This window comes from Pongo abelii, chromosome 18, assembly GCF_028885655.2.
Source record: "Pongo abelii isolate AG06213 chromosome 18, NHGRI_mPonAbe1-v2.0_pri, whole genome shotgun sequence".
NCBI lineage: Eukaryota > Metazoa > Chordata > Mammalia > Primates > Hominidae > Pongo > Pongo abelii.
Genome location: NC_072003.2, coordinates 2,567,958 through 2,581,127, shown reverse-complemented (window position 1 = coordinate 2,581,127; position 13,170 = coordinate 2,567,958). Strand labels below are relative to the sequence as shown.

General features: G+C 50.9%; 1 protein-coding gene across 3 annotated transcripts in view; it reads right to left on the bottom strand.

Moving 5' to 3' along the window:
- The window catches only part of CCNF (cyclin F), a 31,564-nt gene that overhangs the window by 15,055 nt on the left and 3,339 nt on the right, over positions 1 to 13,170 (bottom strand). For all 3 annotated transcript variants that reach the window (XM_009250343.3, NM_001131857.1, XM_063717057.1), the window contains 7 exon segments: positions 12,741 to 12,847; positions 10,138 to 10,205; positions 8,686 to 8,879; positions 7,902 to 7,955; positions 6,075 to 6,179; positions 5,705 to 5,782; positions 2,598 to 2,749 (listed from right to left, as the gene is read on the bottom strand). In XM_009250343.3, coding sequence (XP_009248618.3) covers positions 2,598 to 2,749; positions 5,705 to 5,782; positions 6,075 to 6,179; positions 7,902 to 7,955; positions 8,686 to 8,879; positions 10,138 to 10,205; positions 12,741 to 12,847 — 758 coding nt within the window.

Below are 13,170 nucleotides of genomic sequence, written 5' to 3'. Positions count from 1 at the left end.
TCTCTACTAAAAATACAAAAATCAGCCAGGCGCAGTGGCAGGCACCTGTAATCCCAGCTACTCGGGAGGCTGAGGCAAGAGAATCGCTTGAACCCATGGGGGCAGAGGTTGCGGTGAGCCGAGATCGTGCCACTGGACTCCAGCCTCGGTGACAGAATGAGACTCTGTCCAAAAATGAAATAAAATAAATTAAAAAAATAAAAATAGGCCAGGCAGGGTGGCTCACGCCTGTAATCCTAGCACTTTGGGAGGCCGAGGTGGGCGGATCACGAGGTCAGGAGATCGAGACCATCACGGATAACACAGTGAAACCCCGTCTCTACTAAAAATACAAAAAAATAGCCGGGCATGGTGGCAGACGCCTGTAGTCCCAGCTACTCGGGAGGCTGAGGCAGGAGAATGGCACGAACCGGGGAGGCAGAGCTTGCAGTGAGCCAAGATCGCGCCACTGCACTCTAGCCTGGGCGACAGAGCGAGACTCCGTCTCAAAAAAAATAAATAAATAAATAAAAACAGACCACTGAATTGCATACTTTAAAATGGGGAATGCACCTTCGCTTTATATCAGATGCTGCATCTCTCTGGTAAATAAATTTTTTAAAAAATGCCCATACACATAAAATGAATATCAACAAACCAAAAAAAGAGAGCAGACCAAGAAGGTTAGAAGGTGTTATCAGCACATTTCTTCCAACAGAAAGAGGGAAGGGGACTGCATCACCACACGGGCAGCACAGGACTCAACAGCACTACAGCTTGGTGCCATTTTTTAAAAAGATTTTCTTTTTTTTTTTTTTGAGGAGAGTGTCTTGCTCTGTGTCCCAGGCTGGAGTGCAGTGGTACCATCACAGCTCACTGCAGCGTTGAACTCCTGGCCTCAAGTGATCCTGCCACCTTGGCCTTCCAAAGTGCTGAGATTATAGGTATGAGGCACAGCGCCTGGCCAGTGTCATTTAATATAGGGGAAAGGGGTGCTACATCCCTAAGCCTGTGTATCAGTACGCATGTGTGAATGCGTGTGTGTTTGTCAGAAAGGGACATCAGGCCTCTCCGGAGAAGGGATGATAATTCTTTTTTTTTTTTTTTTTTCATAGAGATGGGGTTGGTCTCAGACTGTTGGGCTTAAGCGATCCTCCCTCCTCAGTGTCCCAAAGTGCTAGGATTGGCCAGGCATGGTGGCTCATGACTATAATCCCAGCACTCTGGGAGGCTGAGGTGGGCAGATCACTTGAGGTCAGGAGTTCGAGACCAGCCTCGTCAAAATGGTGAAACCCTGTCTCTACTAAAAATACAAAAATTAGTCAGATGTCATGACACATGGCTGTAATCCCAGCTAATCAAAAGGCTGAGGCAGGAGAATCATTGGAACCTGGGAGGTGGAGGTTGCAGTGAGCCAAGACCACACCCTCTCTGTGATTCGGCAGTCAGCATGGCAGCTGCCCCGGACGGCAGGGCTCCCAAGGGCCACTGAGTTTCACATGACATGTTGATGCTTGCAAAGACTGGCCATAAAGAAGAGGCTGTGTCTCAGCTTTGGGAATTGGGAATATGAATCTCATCATCTCAGAAAGATGTTTAAGATGTTCAATGGAGGCTGCGAGCGGCGGCTCACACCTGTAATCTCAGCACTTTGGGAGGCCAAGGTGGGCAGATTGCTTGAGGCCAGGAGTTTGAGACCAGCCTGGCCAACATGGCAAAACCCCATCTCTACAAAATATACAAAAATTAGCCAGGTGTGGTGCCTGTAGTCCTACTTGGGGGACTGAGGCAGGAGAAAGGCTTGAGCCCAGGAGGCGGAGGCTACAGCGAGCCGAGATCACACCACTGCACTCCACCCTGGGTGACAGACAGCCTATCTCAAAAAAAAAAAAAAAAAAAAAAAAAGATGTTCAACGTGTTCTGTGGCTTAAAAAAGATCACTGCACCGTGGGAGGCTGGGGCAGGAGGGTCGCTTGAGCCCAGGAGTTCAAGACTAGCCTGGGCAACACAGTGATACCCTGTCTCTACTAAAAATACAACAATTAGCTGTGCATGATGGTGTGTATCTGTAGTCCCAGCTACTCAGGAGGGTAAGGTGGGAGGATCACTTGAGCTTGGGAGGCGGAGGCTGCAGTGAGCTGAAATCATGCCACTGCACTCTGGCCTGGGTGACAGAGCCAGACCCTGTCTCAAAAAAAAAAGGTGGCTGGGCGTGGTGGCTCACACCTGTGATCCCAGCACTTTGGGAGGCTGAGGTGGGCGGATCACAAGATCGGGAGATCAAGACCATCCTGGCTAACACGGTGAAACCCCATCTCTACTAAAAATACAAAAAATTAGCCAGGTGTGGTGGTGGGTGCCTGTTAGTCCCAGCTACTCGGAAGGCTGAGGCAGCAGAATTGCTTGAACCCAGGAGGCGGAGATTGCAGTGAGCTGAGATCACACCACTGCACTCCAGCCTGGGCGACAGAGAGAGACTCCATTTCAAAAAAAAGGGTGATAAGGGAACTCTATGCCGCCGTGTCACAGGTAACTGGCGTTAAGTGGAAAGGGTTCCCTTCCCCTGGAGGCTGGCTGCCGCACCGCTCTGATTAGAAGTCCCGGCCTGAATGCCTCACCTCATTGTGTCATTGAGTCCCTTCTGCACGGAGAAGACTTGCTGTTTACTGACAGCCTGGGAAGCCTGAAATAGCTGGCAGACGATCTCATTGGAAGCTCTCACCTCCAGTCCAAGCTGGTTTGCATTTGCACAGGCTTTGGCTAAAGACAGCTGAGGAAGAAAAGACAAACATGAGCGTGAGGCAGCAGCCGTGTTGCAGTTTTCCATTTCTGAAGCAAAGGGCCATTCAGGCAGCAAATGCATGTGGACACACTGCCCTACTTAACTTAAACCTTCGCCAGCTTCGGGAACGAGGATGGCTCAGGTTTTAATTATTATTCTTTTTTGAATAAGTAATAGATGACATGAGAAAAGATATATAATGAAATGTCAGTGGCCTTTCCACCGTGGCTCAGGTCTCAGTTTCTTACATGGCTAATGCCTGGCGCAGCTGTGTTAAGTCTCTGGCCACATGCCCCAGTGCTCTCCGAAAGGCTTCTGCCAATGTTTACACCCAGGAATAGGAGCACCTGCTTCATCACAGCTTCATACCAGCAAACACTGTGATTATTAAAAACAGCTATTTTCAGAAGTTACCAGCTAGCCACTCAAAAACAGATATATATAGATATATATATATATAAAATTAAGGGCCAGGCGCAGTGGCTCAAGCCTGTAATCCCAGCACTTTGGGAGGCTGAGGCAGGCAGATCATGAAGTCAGGAGATCCAGACCACCCTGGCTAACATGGTGAAACCCTGTCTCTACTAAAAATACAAAAAAATTAGCCGGGCGTGGTGGTGCAATGCCTGTAGTCCCAGCTACTTGGGAGGCTGAGGCACGAGAATGGCGTGAACCCGGGAGGCGGAGCTTGTGGTGAGCTGAGACTGTGCCACTGCGCTCCAGCCTGGGCGACAGAACAAGACTCTGTCAAAAAAAAAAAAAAAAAAAAAAAAAAAATATATATATATATATATATATAAAAAATTTGCTAATATCATGAGCCCAAAATATCTCATTTAAAAGTGCACTCTTATGACTAGTAGTAAGGTTGAACATTCCAATTTCTAACCACTTGAGTTTATTTCCTATTTTTATTTATTTATTATTAATTTTCTTTTGGCCAGGTGCGGTGGCTCACTCCTGTAATCCCAACACTTTGGGAGGCCGAGGAGGGCAGATTACTTGAGGTCAGGAGTTTTAGACCAGCCTGGCAAACATGGTGAAACCCTGCCTCTACTAAAAATACAAAAATTACCTGGGTGTGGTGGCAGGCGCCTATAGTTCCAGCTACTCAGAAGGCTTGAACTCAGGTGTCAGAGGTTGCAGTGAGCTGAGATCGCACCACTGTGCTCTAGCCTGGGCAACAGAGAGAGAACTCCTGGCTTCAAGTGATCCTCCTGCCTCAGCCTCCCAAAGTGTTGGGATTATAAATGTGAGCCACTGTGCTTGGCCGTATTTCCTCTTTTTTGACAACTGAGGCCCCTTGAACTTCCATCAGAGTCTTCCTATTCTTATTGATTACTCTGAGTTTCCAACAGAACTACATTGTTGCATTTCTTGTAAACAATTTTTTTGTTGAGATAGGGGCTCCCTCTGTAGCCCAGGCTGAAGTGCAGTGCTGCGATCATGGCTGTCTGCAGCTTTGACCTCCCAGGCTCAAGTGATCCTCCTGCCTCAGCCTCCTGAGTAGCTGGACTACAAGGCACACGCCACCACATCCAGCTAATTTTTTTTTTTTTTTTTTTGAGATGGAGTATCGCTCTGTTGCCAGGCTGGAGTGCAGTGGCACAATCTCGGCTCACTGTAACTTCCTCCTCCTGGGTTCAAGCAATTCTCCTGCCTCAGCCTCCCGAGTAGTTAGGACTCTAGGCATGTGCCACCAGGCCCAGCTAATTTTTTTTGTATTTTTAGTAAAGACGGGCTTTCACCACGTTGGCCAGGGTGGTCTCGATCTCTTGACCTCGTGATCCGCCCGCCTCAGCCTCCCAAAGTGCTGGGATTACAGGCACGAGCCACTTGCACCCAGTCCATCCAGCTAATTTTAAAATTTTTTGTCGAGATGGGGTCTCACTATGTCGCCAGGGCTGGTCTTGAACTCCTGGGCTCAAGCGATCCTCCCAACTCAACATCCTACAGTGCTGGGATTGCAGGCGTGAGCCATGACGCCTGGCCTTCTTGTAAATCTGTTGACTGGCTTTTTGGATGTGAACACCACAATGTGCTATGGCACCTCGGGCTGGGCCATTATCAATTTGTAATTTCGTCCCTAGCATTTGAGCACAGATCACTCTGCCACCCACTTGGTGGGGTGACAAGAACAAGCTTCTATCCATTTGGCAAATAGGGGCTTTCTTTGATTTGTCCTGACAACTTTTTTTTTACTTCAGACAGAGTCTTACTCTGTCGCCCAGGCTGGAGTGTAGTGATACTGCAACCTCTGCCTCCCAGGTTCAAGCGATTCTCCTGCCTCAACCTCCTGAGTATCAGGCGCCTGCCACCATGCCCAGCTAATTTTTGTATTTTTAGTAGAGACGGTTTCACCATGTTGGCCAGGCTGGTTTCGAACTCCTGACCTCAGGTCATCTGCCCACCTTGGCCTCCCAGAATGCTGGGATTTCAGATGTGAGCCACCGCACCTGGCCCTAACAACTTAATTTATAGCTGTGAGGGGAGAGTCTACCAATGCTTGATTTCCTCCCTCTAGCCCTGGATGACTTGGTGACCAGGTGACATGACAAGCAAGGTGCTAACAGGAAGAGGAAGCAGGAAGGGACTCTACACGCCCCTCTGCTCTCAAGCAGCCTCAAGTTTTGTTATCAAGATCAGTTCTACCTATGGGACAACTTTCAAGAATGGCACAAATTTTGACAGCAGCTATAGCTCACAAGCATTTGAAAATTAAGAGGTTGGCTGGCTGAGAGGCAAGGGTGGATGGGCAGAGATGAATAACGCATTTCCCAGCTCTTATCACTGTGTACCCGTCCTTTAAGACCAGTTCCAGTGCTGAACCGATCTTAGGGTGTCCCTCAATCCCGGCCTCCCATGTGGGAGCCCAGATGGTCCTGCTCCAAGGCTGGAGGGAGAAAGGCCAGCTCCCCACTTCATCCCAGCCCCGCACCTCACCTGCGCTTCCCAGCAGCCTTTGGCAGCGTAGTCCCTGAGTTTTCGGAAACTGTGGAGGCATCGCCCAGGATCTGACACCTGTTAACGGAAGACCACCGAGACTTTATACAACTGTGTCTCGGGAGGAACTCAGAATAAAGACCCAGAAGGGCCGACACTACCCTAACTTCCCACCTCTTCTCTCTCAAATGGTGGGAGTCATTTTTGGGGGTGCCAAGAGTAGCCGACTGATCAGTGCCTCCCGGAGGCTGAGAGACCGGGAGCAGCAAGAGCGACCTCCCTTTTGAGGACAGAACTGCATCCAAGGACCAGCATCAACTACGCCTTTGTCCAGCGTAACTCCCCCCAACCCAGAGCAGGCTCCACTCACATCTGTCCTCCTGTCGCTTTCCCAGAGGAGGTAGGAGCTGGCCAGACATCCCTGATGAGCAGCCTCCTCAAACAAGTCATGGGCCTGCTGCTGCTTCTCTTCATCCTAGAATAAATCCCAGCAGAGTTCATTCTTCCCTTATTCTCTTTTTCATTTTTATTTTTTGAGACAGTTTCACTCGTCGCCCAGGTTGGAGTGCAATGGCGCCATCTTGGCTCACTGCAACCTCCGCCTCCTGAGTTCAACCAATTCTCCTGCCTCAGCCTCCTGAGTAGCTGGGATTACAGGAGCCCACCATCATGCCCGGCTAATTTTTGTATTTTTAGTAGGGACAAGGTTTCACCATGTTGGCCAGGCTGGTCTCAAAATCCTGGCCTCAGGTGATCCACCCACCTCGGTCTCCCAAAGTGCTGGGATTACAGGCATGAGCCACTGTGCCTGGCTGGTTTTTTTGTTGTTGTTGAGGCAGAGTCTCCCTCTGTCACCCAGGCCAAAGTATAGTGGCACGATCTTGGCTAACTAAAACCTCAGCTTCCCGGGTTCAAGCAACTCTCATGCCTCAGCCTCCCAAGTAGCTAGGATTACAGGTGCCCACCACCACGCCCGGCTAATTTTTGTGTTTTTCAGTAAAGACGTGGTTTCAACACATTGGCCAGGTTGGTCTCAAACTCCTGACCTCAGGTGATCCCCCCGCCTCGGCCTCCCAAAGTGCTGGGATTACAGGCATGAGCCACCATGACCGGCCCTTATTCTTTACTTGATGTTCAGTCACTCTACTCACCATCTTCCTCCTTTTCCATACTTTTTTTTTTTTTCTGAGACTGAGTCTCACTCTGTTTCCAGGCTGGAATGCAGTGGTGCAATCTCGGCTCACTGCAACCTCCGCTTCCCAGGTTCAAGCAATTCTCCCTGCCTCAGCCTCCTGAGTAGCTGGGATTATAGGCATCTGCCACCACGCCCAGCTAATTTTTGTGTTTTTTAGTAGAGACGTGGTTTTACCATTTTGGCCAGGCTGGTCTCGAACTCCTGACCTCAGGTGATCCACTCACTTTGGCCTCCTAAAGTGCTGGGATTACAGGCATGAGCCACCGTGCCCGGCCCCTATACTCTTAAGTGGTAACACACGTTGCTCTGAGCTTTAATAAAATGCGTTATCTAATTCATAGCAGAAATGACTTCTCTACAGAGACACCACTCCAAAGCCAGAGAGGAACATGAACTCAAGAGCTCCTGGCCACAAAAGCCCTGCTCTCTTCCTGGAAGGGTTTACATTTGGGCTGGGCCTGCGGGATCCCTGGTTCAGCTCTGCACCACCAAAGGCCTGCCCTTCTCAACTGCTGCCAAAGGAACTGCCCTCAACTGCCAGGAGAGTGGTGGTGGCCCTTAGTGGTGGCTCTCAGGGCTTCTCCTCAGTGTCCCTCTCTGATGCGTTTGCCAGCCCTGTTGTTCCCTCAATTTGCTGCAAAGGGGGTTTACGGATCACAAAGCCCATTAGGACTTCAAGAGCAGAGAGGTCCACGTGAGCAGGAGAGGCCCACCAGGAGCAGGGCCAGCAGACGAGCGAGCATCGAGGTTCAATGCCTCCTTGAGATCTGCTCTGCAGTTCTCACTGTCCCCCACTCCCCCGCCAGGCGGGTCATGGAGCCAGGATCGGAGCCCGTGGCCAGGCCCACATGTGCCCCCTGGCTTCTCCAGCTAGGCCTTTCTGGGCAAGGCTTGCCTTTTGTTTTGGGCCTTGGACACCCCCTCTGCTGCTTTTCACTTCCAGGATCTTGGCTAGGGATGTATCAAACACAAAGTCCCAGTACAGAGAACAATTTGACTCACCTCGAACAGACTCAGCACTCTGCCCAAGCAGTGCAATATGGATGCTTTGTGAGTCTTTAAAAAAAGGAGAAAGAAGTGTGATTTCCAGCAGAGAGAACTGTCCGGGGGCCACCGCTCCCTTGTCTGTGTTTGGGTCCCAAGCCCATGGCCCTGCTCTCTGGCCCTCCCTCCCCCGCAGAGGGCCACTCCCAGATTTCAGTCTTTTTTTTTAAAATGGAAACAGGGTCTCGCTCTGTCACCCAGGCTGGAGTGCATTGGCGTAGTCACAGCTCATTGCAAGCTCAATCTCCCAGGCTCAAGCGATCCTCCCACCTCAGCCTCCTGAGTAGCTGGGACTATAGGTATGCACCACCACCCCTGGCTAAGTTTTTTGTATTTTTTGTAGAGACGAGGTTTCATCATGTTGCCCAGACTGGCCTCGAACTCCTGGCCACAAGCGATTCTCCGGCCTCAGTCTCCCAAAGTGCTAGGATGACAGGCGTGAGCCACCGCACCTGGCTGGATTTGTGTCTTGAGCTCCAACTGCCCCATGCAGCCTCAGCCCCATGTTTCCAGCTGTCAGCACGTGTACCCAGAACTCCACAGCCCACCCTGGCTCTCAGGCTTCCTCCTCTGTACCAGCTAATTTCCAGATGCGTTCCCCATATCTGCACTCTCAGTTTTCTGCACCTTCACTTCCCTTAGGCTCCTGACTTTCCAGGGTCCAGGATCTACCCTTGGGGTCCTCCTGTGTCCTGGGACCCTGCAGGTGGCCTCGCTGGTGCTGCCCCTCGCCCAGACTCACCCTCTGCAGCTGGCACTCTGCCCTCAGGCTCTCGTGAACCACGGCCTTGCAGCAGCTTCCGCTCACCGACCACGGAGGGCGGATGAAGAGCCAGATGAAAGGCGCGGCTCCCACATTCAGCCGCTCAGCGAGACTGAAGAAGCGAGAGGCCTTCAGGCCATTCACTTCTGCACGGGCCTCATCAGACACAGACACTGTGGGGACAGACAGGACAGAGCCTAGGGATGTCTCTTAGGGACGGAATGTGGAAAGCTCTCCATGGTCTTGGTGGAAAGTGTAATGCCTGAAGCCCACCATAATGCAAAGCAGCTAGTGTTTCAGGAGAGAAGAGCCCTCCAGGATGGGGGCACCTGTCTTTTCTCCCCCTACTTCGTTAATGTCTAGAACAGGTGGGTCATTGTGATCAATGACCCTGCTGTGGTCCTCCCGGAAGCCTGGATTCTGAAGGTCAGGGGAAGGAGATCCCGCGACACTTCATGTCCCCCCCTCCCTCCAGCTGGGAACCACCGCCTGACCCCTGGTAATGGGTCCAGGGCAGGGGTGGGGGTTCTTTTTGGGACGAGGAGAATATTCTAAAATTAGACAGTGGCAGTGGCTGCACAACCCTGTGAATATACTAAAAAAACCACAGAACTGCATGCTTTAGATGGGTGAACTGTATGGTGTGTGGATTTTGTCTGGGAACTGCTCTCTGATGGGAGGGTAGGGGTAGGACCTCAGCTCCCCTGATTCTGGAGGAGGGTGTTGCTCATGGTCCCTGTCAGTCACCACAATTCTGCTAGCTGGCCAAGGGTAGGGACTCTCTCCCAGCAAGACACCAGATCGTTCAGAAGTAGAAATGTGGGAGGCTATATCCCAGTCTTTATTTGTTTTGAGAGCTGGGACAGATCGTGGGCTCGTTCCTTGGGGTGCTGGGCAGATAAGCAGTAATTGGTAGAAGAAAAGGCTGCGCAAGTTTCTTTCAAGGAGCACCTGGCCTCTGGGGATGAAGGGATGCAGGCACCAGGCCAGCTCTAACCTGCCTGTACCTGCTTCCCGTTTAGAAGCTTGGCTCTGTGTTACAGGGCACGCTGAACTCTGTCTCAAGAGTTCTAAGAGGATGGCCGAGGAGAGGGCCAGCATCCACAGGCAGGTCTGCGTGCCCACGGTGCAGAGGGCGGGAGCCCGAACAGCCCCCATGCTGAGGCTCTGGCTCAGTCACTCTTTGCCAACTGAAATTAAAGGGTTTGCTAAAACAAGAGGTGACTCTCATAACCTACAAAGTCAGAGTATCATTAGCAAGTCCTTCAGCAGGGTACATCTGGGCACGAGCTCCTGAGAGGGAATGGGGAGGCACGCCATTGGATAGAGCAAGGACAGCGACTGAACTGCTAACACGGGGACCACCTCTTCATAGGGCCAAAGGCTCACGCTTATCTAAAGCGCCAACATGCAGGTGGGGTGAGGACTTACGGCCTTCATTGTAGAGGTAGGCTATGCCCAGCTTCACAGCAGCTTCGAAATTCCCCTTTTCGGCAGCCCTGAAACATTAAGAACATAAAACATCACAATATTTTATGCCACAAAGGTTATGAAGTACCACAGCACTTGAAGAAATCAGAATACTTGTTCCCCGAATCGAATATATATATACATATATATGTGTGTGCATATATATATATCTCTATCTATCTATCTGAGACAGGGTCTTGCTCTGTTGCCCAGGCTGGAGTGCAGTGGTGCGATCACAGCTCACTGCAGCCTCAACCTCCTGGGCTTAAGTCATTCTCACACCCCGCCCTCCCAAGTAGCTAGGACCATAGGCATGTGCCACCACGCTCAGCTAGTCAAAAAAAAAATGTTCTTTTCTAGAGACAGGGTCTTGCTATGTTGCCCAGGCTAGTCTTAAATTCCAGACCCAAGCGATCCTCCTGCCTCAGTCTTACAAAGTGCTGGGATTATAGGTTTGAGCCATCATGCCTGGCCCTAGAACATTTCTTTTTTTTTTCTTTTCTTTTTTTTTTTTTTTGAGATGGAGTCTGCTCTGTCGCCCAGGCTGGAGCGCAGTGGTGCAATCTCGGCTCACTGCAAGCTCCGCCTCCCAGGTTCACGCCATTCTCCTGCCTCAACCTCCCGAGTAGCTGGGATGACAGGCGCCCGCCACCACGCCCAGCCGAACATTTGTTAATATCTTGTAATGAAATATGAATTATCCATTACATGCTATGAGATGAACCTTGAAAACATCAGGGTCTGTGAAAGAAGCCAGCCACAGAAGACCACGTGTTGCATGATTCCATGTGAAATCCTCACAAAAGGCAAATCCAGAGAGACAGAAAATCAATTAGGGGTTGTCTAGAGTTTCCAGGATTGTGGGGAAAATGGGAAGTAACTGCTGATGGGGACAAGCTTTCTTCTTGGGGTAAGGAGAATGTTCTAAAGTTAAGTACTGGTGATGTCTGTACAACTCTCAGTATACTAAAACCCAGTGAGTTAAACATTTTATTTATTTATTTACTTATTTATTTATTTTGAGACGGAGTCTCGCTCTGTTGCTCAGGCAGGAGTGCAGTGGCGTGATCTCGGCTCACCGCAACCTCTGCCTCCTGGGTTCAAGCGATTCTCCTGCCTCAGCCTCCTGAATAGCTGGCATTACAGGTGCCCACCACCACGCCCAGCTAATTTTTGTATTTTTAGTAGAGACGGGGTTTCACCATGTTGCTCAGGCTGGTCTCAAACTCTTGACCTCGTGATCCACCTGCCTTGGTCTCCCAAAGTGCTGGGTTTACAGGCGTGAGCCACTGTGCCCAGCCATGTTTTATTATTTTATTATTATTTTTTTGAGACAGTCTTACCCCATCACCCAGGCTGGAGTGCAATGGTGCAATCTTGGCTCACTGCAACCTCCGCCTGCCGGATTTAAGCAATTCTCATGCTTCAGCCTTCAGTGTAGCTGGGACTACAAGCGCCCATCACCGCACCCAGCTAATTTTTGTATTTTTAGTAGAGACAGGGTTTTGCCATGTTGGCCGGGCTGGTCTCGAACTCCCGACCTCAAGTGATCAACCCGCCTTGGCCTCCCAAAGTGCTGGGAATACAGGTGTGACGCCACACCCGGCTGAGTTATACACTTTAAATGGGTGAACTGTGTGATGTGTGGATCATGTCTCAATAAGAAATATATGCACTCCCCCTGGAAGCAGCCCAAGCATAGCTGCGGCAACATGGCTGCCTGCCCCGGGTGGCTGTCCATCTGGATTTGTGGCAACTCAGGTGGACGAGGGTCACAGCAAATCCCTGTCAGAAAAATCCCCGCCTGAGATCATGAGGTCAGAAGATCGAGACCATCCTGGCCAACACAGCAAAACCCCGTCTCTACTAAAAATACAAAAATTAGATGGGCGTGGTAGCGCGTGCCTGTAATCCTAGCTACTCGGGAGGCTGAGGCAGGAGAATCGCTTGAACCAGGGAGTTGGTGGTGGCAGTGAGCCGAGATTGCACCACTGCACTCCAGCCTGGTGACAGAGCGAGACTCCGTCTCAAGAAAAAAAGCAAAAACAAAAAACAAAAAACAACAACAAAAAAGAAAAATCCCCGCCTGAGCTGTCGTTCCTTGGTTTGTTCTGAGGGCGGCTGGTACCTGGGACCATGAGCACACATGGACGGGGGCCAGCGTGCGGGGTGCAGGTTGGGGTGGGATCAGCCAGTGAGCGAAACGCTATAGGATAGAATTCAGATGGCTTTGACCAAAGGGAAGGAAGGCTGAGTGAAGTTTCCACAGGAAGGTGACTCTTGTCTGGGTCATGTGGGAATGGATCACAGCCCTCTGGAGGCACCACGGGCCCATGTCAGTGGCGTGAGGGATGACTGAATGCACAGCCTGCTGGACGGTGTGTGGCTTGTGCAGCCTAATGCGTGAGGTCTCTCCCACCCTCAGTCACTCCCCAGGGGATGAGGCAATGTTATGGGAGACAGCAACAGGAAAATCGTTGCTGAATCAGGCCGTGAGACACAGACTGGCACATAGGGAGGCCAAGGAAGGAGAAGACTGAGCCATTCTCAGGGTGCAGAGATACCTTTCAAAGAGCTTCAGGTTTCCTGGAGACGGCCACAGCTCCTGGAAGCTGGCACATGCCCACACAGTGGCGTGGTTGTCCACCAGGTCCTTCAGCTGGGAGTGTACCTGCAGAACAACAGGGGCCGGGGCTGGGTGATGGAGGGACCACCCAAAAGCCCCACATCTGGAGGCTCTCGAGGACGAGAGGCAGATGTAGGGTCTCCTATCGCCCTCCCCATCCCAAGTAGGTGAGGTCCCCAATCTCTGTGTGAAAGTAACTGTCGCTTTGAACAGATAAAAGAGCCCAGAAACGAGTTTCTCTGAGGTTCTAAAGCACGGCAGAGGACAATGATCTGGGAAGGAGGAAACAAACACCTAGGCTGAGAAAGAGGGTTCGACATCCCTGCAAAGGCATCACACCCAAAGACAGGGGAAACACTCTAAATGGG